The following is a 12,816-nucleotide window of genomic DNA, read 5'->3' as shown; positions in this document are numbered from 1 at the left end:
GTAAATTACATTTTCGTTAAAGGTTCAAAATGAAAGATGACTTAATATATGAATTGAAGTTTCGTTTTTATACTGAGCAAAAATATTTTTTTTAATAAATTCAATTACCGTTTAAATAATAGTCGTCACATATAAAAAAGGATAAAATAATATAATTATTGTAAGTAGAGAAAATAAATTAAGAAAATATTTTATTATTATTATTAATATTACTATCATGTTGAACCTTTAAAAGCTGACACAATTCCAGATCCAACGAGCCCAATATGATATATTTTGGATTAGAAGTTTATTCATAAACAAGTGTATTGTTAGCCAATTGTTTATCAAAAATCCTCTAATCCAAAATACTTCATATATAGCTCGTTGGATGCGGAATTATGTCAACTTTCATTTGGTAACGTCACAATTACAATAACTTTTTGTGTTTATAAAATATTTAATTTTTTATTACTATTAAATAATTATTTAATTAATATCTCAAAAAGAATAAAAAAGGACATCTCAATATTTTTTGTAGTGAAAATACACACATTTAACTAAAAGAAGACCGATCTTAAAAAAAAGTAAACAAATTTTTATTTTCAAAAAAGGGTAAAATTTTGAATTTTTTGAAATTTTTTGTGCACCATTCGAAAGAGCAGGAAAAACCTTTCAAAAACATATAGGTCAAATTTTTTTCATTTTTCTGTTTAAAGTACTCACCTATAAGGCTAAACTATGTGTAAGTAACAGCCCGATCTGACAAACTTTTTTTACTTAATACGCTACAGGAATTTTACCCCTTGAATAAAAGTGTAACTCAATAACTTTTTTGAACATTATTGACAGATATCGCACAGTTCAAAAAACAGCTATTCCCACTATTATTAATATAAAATTCAAAAATAGCTACACATTTTCCCTTGGTATGAGTCACGTATAATATGTGGCAATATCAAAACTGCAGTGCGATGGGCAAATAGAATTGCAAGATAATTAAAATAAATCCAGTATTTAAGAACAAACTGTATTATAATTTCTTAAAATGTAGATATAATATATTTGTTTATATTTAAAACAATTAATTATATTTTTTTATAAAAATAACTGTTATCAAGGTTGCTCGCGCATTGGTTGCATCAGCTGTTAATAACATAGCTCTATTACTCTAACTGCAATACACTATATTTTTCAAAATATCACTGCTTTTTTATAAAATTTTGTATTATTTACAAATATTTACATCCCAAATTATACAATATTTTTTGAAAACATAATTTTTTATTTTACGCAATAAAATACCCTACAAAGCACAGTATATTACAACGAGTTTAGAAAGCTTACATTTAAGAATTGCAAGGTAACATCGTAAACTGTCAGTAGAAATACTGTTAAGGGCCTATACCAGTGTAATCCATGAAAAATTAGGCGACGTGTGTGAATTTCTTTAAAAGAAAGTACTGGATAAAATGTTTTGAAGTTTTTTGGACATAATAAGGTTTATTTTGAGCTATATTTTAAGATTTTTTTTACGAAAATATTGAAAAATAACGGAGTTATGTGCTGTCTTCGGAGGTGGCAAAAGAAATGTTCCCCAACTGCTGACATGATTCCGACCGAATGAGTAGCTGAAACTAAGAAATTCAAAAAGGTTCTTAACGTTGAAGGTATTTGCTATACAATGACCTACGATTTTTGAGAAATATCAAAAATTAACAAAATGGCGTAATTCTGAAAAAACAGTCGTTTTTTTGGGTAAAAAATGGTCGTTTTTTAATGCCAAATTGACAATTTTCAACCAATCAAAAAGATCATAGGACATTGTATAGTAAATATATTCAAGATATATAAACTACGTTACCTATTTTAGGAGGAAGGGGGTCTAAAAAGAATGAAAAATTGGTAACGTAGTTTACGGACGGCCCCTTAGAACGCTGTCATTCAAAAACTATTTAAGATATGACCTTGCCTCTTTCACAGGATATTTTTGAAAGTATAAACTATTGAATAAGCCGAAAAATCGATTTTTTGAAAGTGTCCCACTGGTACAGCCTCATAGCTTAAAATGTCCGCTTCACTGTAAACATACATGTATAGTCGTCGTAAACTTGCATGGCTAGGTTGGGGTAAGCTTACATGGTAAGGCCGTGACAAGCTAACGAGGTAAGCAAACTGTAAGAAGTAAGCTTGTTACTGTAAGCTTAACTTGTTAAGTTATCGCAACTCTACATGTATGCTTTCTGTAAACTCGATGTATTATACTGTGCTGTGTGAGACGATTTCGACACTTCGTCATTTATTTTAATAAGATCTACCACTAACAGCAACCGAATATTCAATAAGTCCTATGGACCAAATGATATCTCTAGGACGTTCATAGGATACCTTAAAATATCCGATACTGTGAGGGTCACAACTACGGCCTGCTCCCCAAAGACTGTCATATTGCTTGTCATGGAAGAGTCAAAACTTGAAAAAAAAACTTCAGATCGAATGCAACACTAGTATCATTTCAGGTTAAAATATAATCTAAAATTTATCCGAGTTGCCATAAAAGCTTTACATATCTTCGAATTTCGCTCTTTCTCTTCTCCTAATTGATGTTGCAAAACGGCATGAAAGGCTGATTCCAAAAAGCTGAAAGCATTATATACACATTAGTGACAAAATCTTATTATCTTTTTTTGATGAAAGGTTTGTAAATAGTTTAAATTAATTTAATATTTTCAAGCTTCCTCCCTCTACTGTATAACTTTATATTAACTAAATTAAAATTTAATCATCATTATGATTTACATTCATAATTATGCTATAAAAAATTTGCTCGCTCCCCCTTCGGGAGCGCTCCGAATGTTATACTGACACTACATTATCTGTAAAGACGTGAACGTGCTAAGATCACAATGTTCGGCCCTCTCCAGAATGGAGCTAAATGCAACGCAGACGCGACGCATCGCAATGCTAAGCAAATGGGGATGCGTCGCGTCTGCGTTTAGCTCCATTCTGGAGAGGGCCTAAGCAGCGTCTACAATAAGCGCGTCGGACGTGGTCGCGAACGGGTACCTAATGAGAGAGAGGGTTATAGATGTATATCTCCGTACCCCTCTCTCTCATTAGGTACACGTTCGCATGTACAATTAGACGCTGCTTTATACAATGTTATATGTTCACGTACACGTTTGCGCAGCCAATGTAGACGCACAATCAGCATTATGCTCATTCTACATTTACCGAATTTCTCCGCTTTTCTGTTACATTTTTTAGATATATCCAAAAAATTTCATTTTTTTTTAAATTTTTGATCTTATATGGTATTTTATATGAAATCGTATATGGACACTTATGGGATTTATTTCATGAGCTTCTATATAAAATTCTATGCAAGATCTCATATGGAAAACCATGTATGTGATTTTATGTCATCCCATATGAGAAGAAAAATTACGGTAAAGTTGATTGGAAATCGGCAACAGGTTTGCGTATGGAAACGAATTATATTATAAGAGGCATTTCATATGAGAACGGCATATGATTTCTCAGATTTTCCTTAACTTTTGGGTTTTGAGAGACATTTTGGTGTTAAATAAGTATGTAAAATTTGAATTAAATTTTTTTAATATTTTTAGAGATATTTGCATTAAAAAATTGTTGTAACATTTTTTTCTTTTTCTTATAACTTTTGTTCTTTTGATCCTACAAAAAAAAGATCTAAATATTTTTTACTCTAAATATGTTAAATTTTATGAAAAAAATTATTGCAATAAAAAATTATTAAATTTCATTTAATTCATTTAAAAAATAAAATTTTATTTTACGGTTTAATCATGTTCTCCCTGTTTCTCAACCCTGAAAAAAATCATGAATTAAGTTGATAATGTAATAAAGACTTCCTGAAATTGTTAGCTTGGCGTTATTTTTTGTTTTAAAGAAAAAAATCTTTAAATATTGAAATGCATGCGTTAAACGCGCAAAATAATCATTGTACAGGGGCCCATTGAGAACTCGCACCGCATGTGATCCTCGCGCCGGCGCTCTAAATGGTGGGCCTCTCCTACAATGATCGTTTTGAGCGTTTAACCCATGCATTTCAATATTTAAAGATTTTTTTCTTTAAAACAAAAAATAACGCCAAGCAAAAATTTCAGGAAGTCTTTATTACATTATCAACTTAATTCATGATTTTTTTCAGGGTTGAGAAACAGGGAACAATGAATTTGTTGAATTAAATTTGACATTGACGTTAAAATGAATTTGATTTTGACGTCAAATCAAATTACATAATCGACACCCAGTATTAAGTAATTGTCACTTCTATAGATAAAATTATAAAAAGCATTACTAGAAGGCAGAAAAGTTTTAACCTTAGATAATTTAAAATAATTAAAATGATTTACCTCTACTATAGCGATAAGAATTCCAATGCAAATGAGAACAATCGCTTCAATTTTAACTCGATTATCCAGTGCACTAAAGCATCCCATATCATGAATCTTGGAAATGACGAGAGTAGAACAAGATTCACCTGCATTGAGTCCCATACAACAGGTGAGGGGAAACGTTTTGTTGTTACGGAACTTTTCTATGACATACCAGTCTTTGAAATCGAATCGTCCACAGCATTGCAACTAATAAAATTTAACATATAAATATTTAGTCATTAGTATTTTACTTATGGGTCATTAAATAAATAAATAAATAAAGAAAAAGATTGTTTTAAAAATTCTTCTTTTTATTTAAATCACAAAAAGATTCTAACGGCAAAGTAAATATGTATTTTGACATTTAGGGATTTTTCTTCAGCGAATTTAAGTAAAAATTTAATTAAACGGAAAAAATATCAAAAAATCGAACACATTTTTTTAAATTAACCATAACTTTTTATCATTAACCTAAAAATTAATTTTTATTTCAGATTCTGAAAGAGGGGACTCAAGTACGTCAGAAATACCTTATGGAAAACATGGAAGAAAAATCTAAATTCGCTAGAACTTGAAGAGTAGAATGTGGTTCATTTTGAAATCAATCAATACAGAGCCAATCATGAAGGACTATCTTGTAATATGGAAGTTTCATCAATCGTTGCAATAATTAAACGGTCGTATACAAAACTTGGCCTAAGGTAAAACATCTGCCAATACTCTTTCAAGATTCAAGCATGATTCTATACTCTACTGCCAAGTGATGTTTTATCAGCTATTAGCTCATTTATAAAGATGAGTGTACGGATGACCTTCTTGAGCGGTATATTGGTGATTTTACAAAAAACAATAACGAGAGTCTTAACAAGTTGATTTGGAAAATTACTCCAAAAATACTTTCTGCTCACTTGAAAATAGTTGAAATAGCTTTATTAATAGCTTTTTGTATTTTTAACGAAGAAACTTCAGCTCTATTAATATTTTTATACGCAATGGATATCAAATTCGGACAAGATAGTTCCCAGAATGTGCAAAAATAAGATAAAAATCGTATTGTTACAACAGAGACAAAAGCTAAGGCTTAACCTCGAAAGGAAAGAATTCGACTCAGGCTGGAACAAAGAGATGTTTTAGACATTGCGGTTACAATAGGAATGCTTTATGCGGCTGGAATTGACGATTCAATGTCGTGACCGAAAGACGTCTAAAAGACATTCAAAAAAGATGTCTAAAAGTTTTGTACGTCTTTAGGAGTTAAATATATTTACTTCAGAATATTTTCGAAGTTTTTTTCTCTAAGTTTAACACATTAATTATTATCTTATTTAAATTTTGACTTTTTTTGTTTTATTTCTACACGCTTATACAGAAATCAGGAATGAAAAAATCCTCCCGGACCTGGGATCGAAACCGCGATACGTTGGATTCAAACTCTACGCCTTATGGCGCACTCACACCTTTTTGGCTGCCTGCCTATCTGCAGGTTACTATGGCAACGCACGGGTGAGAGTGAGAAAGAAAATTTGAATATAACCTGCAGGCAGCCAAAAAGGTGTGAGAGCGCCTTTAAGCGTGTGAGCCATCGGAGACTGATTAATTCCTTTACAAAGTTTACGAACTTATTTGTCAATGAAATGAATCAAACTTAAAAAGTTTCTATAAGATTTATCTTAAACAGTTTCGATCTTTCCGTTGAACTCAGAGAATAGAATATAAAAGTTATTTTTATGAAAAATGTTCTATTTTCAAAATCTGAAAAAGACGTCTATTATACATGATAAAGACTTCTTTATGAACAGAGATAGAACCTTTTTTGGACGTACCTCAGACGTATTATTTACGTTTTTAAGATATACCATACGAGGAAAACTTAAAGACGTCCGGAAAAAGACATCCTCAGGACGTCTTTTAAGCAAGTATGCCCACTGGGTTCAATTCATCTGAATTAGTTTTTTTTACTGGGTAAATATTAAAAAGTTCTAAACCGATGATATAGATCGGACGGTGGAGCGCATTGGCTTGCGATCACCGGGGTGCAGCACAGCTAAGTACAGTCAGTACTTGGATGGATGACCGCCTCGGTGTTCGCTATAGCCCTGGTGTTTTTACTGTGATCGAGATATATCAAGCGGGAGGTTTGACGTCCAGGATGTGTTTGTACATTTGTGATGATTATCCAAACATACATTCACAACTCGATTGTCAATAAACCGGCTGTGCTCCAGAGAGGTTTTCTGTAGTTTTCCTTTCCCTTTGCCTCTGGCCAAAAGTCCAGGCAAATGCGAGTGGTTCTAATAAAAGTCGGTCTACAGCCGCAAAATTTAGAATTTGTGAGTTGCCTTTGTAAGGCATATTAATAATGTTGTGAGGGAAGTGTAAAGAGACCCCTGAGGGGTATACAATGAAATCAATATTATCATTATTATTATTATTATTAAAAATTCCTATGTTTAATAGTTAAAAACATTTTAACCATCAAACTTTACAAACTTTCAGGGCAGTGTAACCCACTAATTTTTGATAGGTAGTACATTTTGAAAAAATTTTGAAAAAACGTTGTTCTTTGGATCCTGCCATTGAACAAAAAAGTTCCAAATTTCTACTTGTCGGACGAAGTTAGTCGTATTCTATCTGGTATAAAAAATTTTAAATTCTTCAAAAAAGATGGAGTTCGGTACCAAGAACAAAAAAGATTATTGACAGGAAATATCCATACATTGCACGAAGAGTTTGAAAAAAATTACAAGATTTAAAAATATCTTTATCAATGTTTAGAAAACTTCGACCAGCGCAGTGTATCTTTGCGAGTCCAAAAGAAACACACAATCTGTGTGTGTGTAAAATTCACGAAAATGTACGTCTTAAATTTGCGGGTATTAAAAAAAATTAAACGGGACGGAAATAGAGTTAAATTATCATGATTGCTTGAAGAAAATGGTTTGTTGAAATCCGGAGTTCGATTGTTATTTACTACAATGTCCGAACTGTCTTGGAATTGAAGAAAGTTCCGAAAATATGAGATTAATTTTTCAGAATAATTATATTTTGTCTATAAGGTTTGATCAATGGGAAAGTCACGGTATACGCGGGCAGTGTGCAATGTGTTCAGGCGCGTTGCACGGGGTGAGAGCACGCATTCAAAAAAATTCATTGTTATTAAACTATTCCAAGTTACCGTTTTTTTAAAATTAATCCTCTATAAATTCTCTTCAAGTCTATGTTTATGAAATTGAAAATAATCATCCAGAACACGTTTATTTTTTAATTTGTTTATAAAAAAAAGTTTTTTTTTAACAAATGAACAGTTTAAAAATTGTAAAAATTATTTTCAGAAAGTTTGGAATTTCATAAGTTATTTAAAAAAAAGAAAGTAAAATTTCGTCAATATTTGTAAAAAATTATGCAATTTTGAAAAATGTTATGCATAAAATTTTAATTGTTTATAAAAAATAAACAAATAGATATTTTTCAATAAAATTTAGGGGATGTTTGTAAATATATTGGAACTATATTTTTGTGAAGTTTCGATAAAAAATTCCGACCCTTGACAAATAGGGGGTCACTTCAGGAATTCTCACCCGTAATTACTGTAAATAAGTAAAAATCATTTAAAACATAAACACCTTCTCTTGAATAACATCCCATGCTTTCACGTCAACCTCTTTGTAGTCATACATTGATGTGGTGAATTTCTGACTCATTATGTCGCTGAAGTTTTTTCTGTAAGACCACGCTGTAACTCCTACTGCCAACTCCATTATGAATATCATCAGCAATCCAATGCAAAACTAAGAATTAAAATAAAAATGATTATATAAAGCAGTGTTTAATTTGGAGATTCATTTAAATTGTTATGTACGAACATCAAGAGCTTATAGAGAATAAGCTTACAGAAAGCCCATAGAATGCTCGCTTTGTGTTAAAACCCAGCCACAAAAAAAGTTTCAGGTTGTGATGTTACTTCTCTTAAATCATAGCCTTAGTGGAGCTGTATTCAACCACAAAAATAATTTTTCTCAATACCGACGGTTTACCAAGATCCCCAATTAAAATTTCGCATATAAGATCTTACATGGGATTTTATATCGATTCCTATCTAGAAATCGTTTTGAAATTCCAGGTTGATTGAAGGAATTTATAAATCCATAAAGAAAACAGTATGTGAAATAAGGACACGATTTTTATTCCGAATCAGGGACCTTCACGAAATCGAAACAAAATTCAGAAACACTTTTGTTCTGATTCTGGTCAGGATATCGGAATCAGCAGCCAAGTTTATTAAGTTTTGTTTCCGAAATCAGAATCAAAAGTCAACTCTATTCAGTTTTGATTCCGAAATCAGAATCAAAAATCAACTCTGTTTAGTTTTGATTCCGAAAGCAGAATCAAAAGTCAACATTATACTTTCGTTTCGATTTACCAAACCGAATCAAAAGTATATTCTACATTCGTTTTGTTTACCAAACCCATGTAGGATCCTGTTTGGTAATGGCATAATCGGTAGGATCGACACTTTTTCACTTTTTAATATGAAAAAGAAAATGATTTATTTTTTGCGTTTCAGATAAGCTCATGAAACCTCATGAGACTCGGCACATCACTTGAATAATAAAAAAAAAGAAATTATTGAATTAATCTTCAATTTAACAAGTTTATTTAATTCAATAAAGTACAAATTTTCACTCTCGTTTACACTCACACATTAATTTTAAACATTTAGTTTGCACCGAATATGTTAAGCGTTTCGGCGCGTGCAAAAGAAACATGTTGATCAGTTTCCTTCAAAACGAAGACTGAAGGGAAAATTTATTCCTTCGTAAACGCGTGATTTTATTTTCGGTATAATTCGTCATAATTCGGGAATTAACGAGTAATGGAATTAATACAGCTATTGCTACCGCGGAACCGAGAGAAATTTAATCTTATTCTTATACAAAACCGCCTGCCTTGAAATAACTATTTCAATGTGTACAGAATCATACTTTCGAAGACATTTCAGTAGCATTCTCGCATACGCAAAAAATAAACAAATTGATTAATACAAGAAAAGTGATTATCGATACAATGAAAATGAGATTGTTTTAAAAAATTCGTAGAACTCGAGTACATTTTTAATAAATCGGAGAAAGTGAATATTTCTCGTTTCATATCAACAATTGGTTTTTTTATCATCAAGGTCAACAGGCAACAAAACAAGCTCTGTGATGGGTCGCACATATTCGAATTTAAATGTTTTGACTTTGACAACTCGAACGATATTATCGTTGCCTGGAAAACATTAAATAATTCTTGCAAGATTTCATTTTGTCGGAGGCAATTCTGGTTTGCGCAGTAAAACCATTTGACCGACCTTGAGTTGATCATTCGAAATTCGCCACTTTCTTCTATGTTGCATGATTGAAGGTAATCGTTTGTCCATTGTTTCCAAAAACCTTCAAACATTTGCTGCACTTGTTGCCATCGTGTCAATCGATTTTCATTTAGATTTAACAAAGATTCTTGTGGTACCGCGTTAATTGGACCGCCAATGAGAAAATGGCCCGGTGTTAGATGATCGCGATCGTCAATGCTGTCAGTGTAAGGGGCAATCGGTCTTGAGTTCAGTACTAATTCGATTTGACACAAAAGAGTTTGCAGTTCTTCATAGGTGGGAGTTTTGCCTAAGAGAATTCGCTTGAGATGTGTTTTCACGCTTTTAACCCCAGCTTCCTCCAAAATGAGGAGCAGCTGGGGGTATAAAGTGCCACGTGACACTGTCCTTGGCCAACAGGGCCTGGAAATCGGGGAAATCCAGTCCACAATGAGAAAAGGCTCGTTCCGGTTTTGTTACTCACGAATGGGGTAAATTTGACATGAGCTGAGTCGCTAAAGATGCACGAATTTTCGCGCATAATAGACACTTCAACAGGACCGATTTAATTTGAGGTCTAGGATTTATTATCCACACGTTTTGTCTAAGCGTACTTAGGGTAAGTTTCATTCCGCCATGCAAACATTTATCATGAATTGATCTTATCAGGGCTGTAACCAAGGGATGTTTTTTCAAAATGACGGGATGTTTTGCTTCGAAAGGTAAATTCGAGTTCTCTAGTCGACCACCGACACGAATCACGCCTTGCTTGTCAAGAAATGGATTCAGAGAATGCAATTGACTTTTTGCCGAAACGCGTTTCTCTTGATTCAAAGTTTTAATTTCTGAGGAAAACAATTGAGCTTGTAGTAATTTGTACAAAACAATTTTTGCATTCGATAAATCCTGAGCAGTCAATTGCTTAATCGGTTCAGTTTTAGCTACAGATTGGCAATTTTTTCTTAGATCGCAGATTTTGTTTTGAAAAGAATTCTTTTTTCGCATAGTATTGATAAAGAGACTGACAAATTTTATGACGTATGAAACGACTCGAACCGTTTTTTCCCATGATGAAAACCTTATCGTTAGATTGTAAAGAGGGTGATTTGTTGGATCATTAACGAGATGACAGACTGGTTTAAGTTCGACTGACGATTCCTCGTCAGATGGCGAGATTTGACTCGGCCATTGATCGGGCTGATTCATTAACCATTTGGGTCCATTCCACCATAAAGTAGATTCGTGCAATTTTAAGGGGAGCAGGCCGCGAGAAGCGAGATCGGCAGGATTGCTTTCAGTCGGAACATGTTTCCATTTTAATGATGGTAAAAGTGACTGGCTCAGCTCAGCAAGGCCAATACGACCTTGGAATCTGTCCAACACTGTATTGGAATTTCGGTAAAAGCTCTGACACTTTTTAGTGAAGTGATAAGTCGAGCTGCTTGCAGTTCTAACCTTGGGGTTGTAAGTTTTTTAATTGGACATACCTTTGTTTTGCTTGTGATCAACGAAACGAATGTTTCGCCAGATTTTGTGACAGTTCGTAGGTAAATGACTGCACCGTATGCAAGGTCAGATGCGTCCGCAAATCCATGTAGTTCGGAACTTGAACTGTTAGGATCATGATTATTCCATCGAGAAATTGAGATTTTTGAAAGATCGTTCAATGATAAAAAATAAGTTAACCATTCGTTTTGAAGTTGAGTGGGCAATGGTTCATCCCAAGTTGCTTTGCTTAGTCAAGATTTTTGCATAAGAATTTTACCAACGACTAATACTGGAGAAATCCACCCGACGGGATCAAATAATTGAGCCAAGAGAGATAACGCTTGTCGATGAGTCAAGGTTTCTGGAAGTTCAAGGTTCACGTTAAAATGAAAGGTATCGGTATCAAATTTCCATGAAATTCCAAGAACTTTGATTGCCTGTTTTTGTGAGTCTGAAGAGCCCCATGCAAGACCATGATTTGATGGATCAACATCTGCAATCAGGGATGGTTCATTGCTTGCCCATTTTCGCGCCTCTAATTTAGCCTTTTTTAAAAGTGATACAACTTCCTCTTGCTTTAACCTTGCAATTTTTTTATCGTGAGCTCTGAATGAAAAATCATCAATGAACGTGTCGAACAAGAGAACGAGAGATGCGAGTAGGAAATCTGATCCTTCATCAGCTACGAGTTGTCTCATGACTCTTAATGCGAGGTATGGAGCGGAGCGTGTACCATAAGATACGGTTGCTAATTGATATACGGAAACCGGAACATCGAGAGAAGGTCTGCATAGAACGCGTTGATAATTTCTTTGAATCGGATCGATGAGAATCTGACGATACATTTTTGTGATATCAGCTGAATAAACGAAGGGATAAGTTCGCCATTGAGAAAGAATAATGGAAAGATCAGGTTGGAGCTTGGGACCAATCAACATGTGATCATTGAGAGAGGTACCATTTGCTGTTTTACTTGAAGCGTGAAAAACGACTCTTAATTTTGTGGTTTGACTGTGCTCGCGAATAATAGGATGATGAGGAAGATAGACGCAAAGATGTGGAAGTAGATGTGGATTTGGAGAGGGAATCATGTGTTCTGGACATTCGTAGTCTGACATGAATGAATTGTATTCCCTTTTATGCTCTGGATATTTTTCAAGTCGAGTTTCAATGCGTTTAAGAGATCGTTCCGCAATATAACGAGATTCACCAATGTCGAGAGTTTCAGAATCAAAGGGGTATTGAACAATGTATTGACCTTCACTTGTTCGTTTATGTGTTGACATAAAATGTAATTCACAAAATTCATCTTGCGGAGAGACCGGTGTTTCTGTCTTGACATTTTCGACTTCCCAAAATTTTGTCAATGGGGAATTTAATTGATCGAATGAAGCACAATGGAGAACAGAGACAGTATTTAAATTCGAAGGAACACTGGTTGCAATCGGACCAGACAAAACCCAGTCAAAGACAGTGTTTTGTGCCACTGGCTCATTAATCCCCTCTTTTCGAATTTCATTTAAAATTAACGCGCCGTATAAATCTGCTCCAATGAGCAAGTTTATTTCCTCATTACTT

The 12,816-nt window shown here is 33.5% G+C and overlaps 1 protein-coding gene across 1 annotated transcript in view; it reads right to left on the bottom strand.

Annotated features, from left to right (window-relative positions):
- Nucleotides 1-530: 530 nt before the first annotated feature.
- LOC127279008 (CD63 antigen-like) overlaps nucleotides 531-12,816 on the bottom strand; it is a 53,123-nt gene continuing 40,837 nt past the window's right edge. Inside the window, exons 3-5 of the mRNA XM_051301061.1 lie at nucleotides 8,024-8,188; nucleotides 4,377-4,607; nucleotides 531-2,619 (exon numbers count right to left, since the gene is read on the bottom strand). Of these exons, the coding sequence (XP_051157018.1) occupies nucleotides 2,542-2,619; nucleotides 4,377-4,607; nucleotides 8,024-8,188 (474 nt within the window). The 3' untranslated portion in view covers nucleotides 531-2,541. The remainder of the gene's footprint in view (nucleotides 2,620-4,376; nucleotides 4,608-8,023; nucleotides 8,189-12,816) is intronic.

The sequence above is a fragment of the Leptopilina boulardi genome, unplaced genomic scaffold, assembly GCF_019393585.1.
Source record: "Leptopilina boulardi isolate dan_hultmark-lab unplaced genomic scaffold, ZJU_Lbou_2.1 LbouV2_213, whole genome shotgun sequence".
Taxonomy (NCBI): domain Eukaryota; kingdom Metazoa; phylum Arthropoda; class Insecta; order Hymenoptera; family Figitidae; genus Leptopilina; species Leptopilina boulardi.
Note: the sequence above shows the minus strand (reverse complement) of the source record. Positions and strands in the feature narration are given on the sequence as shown.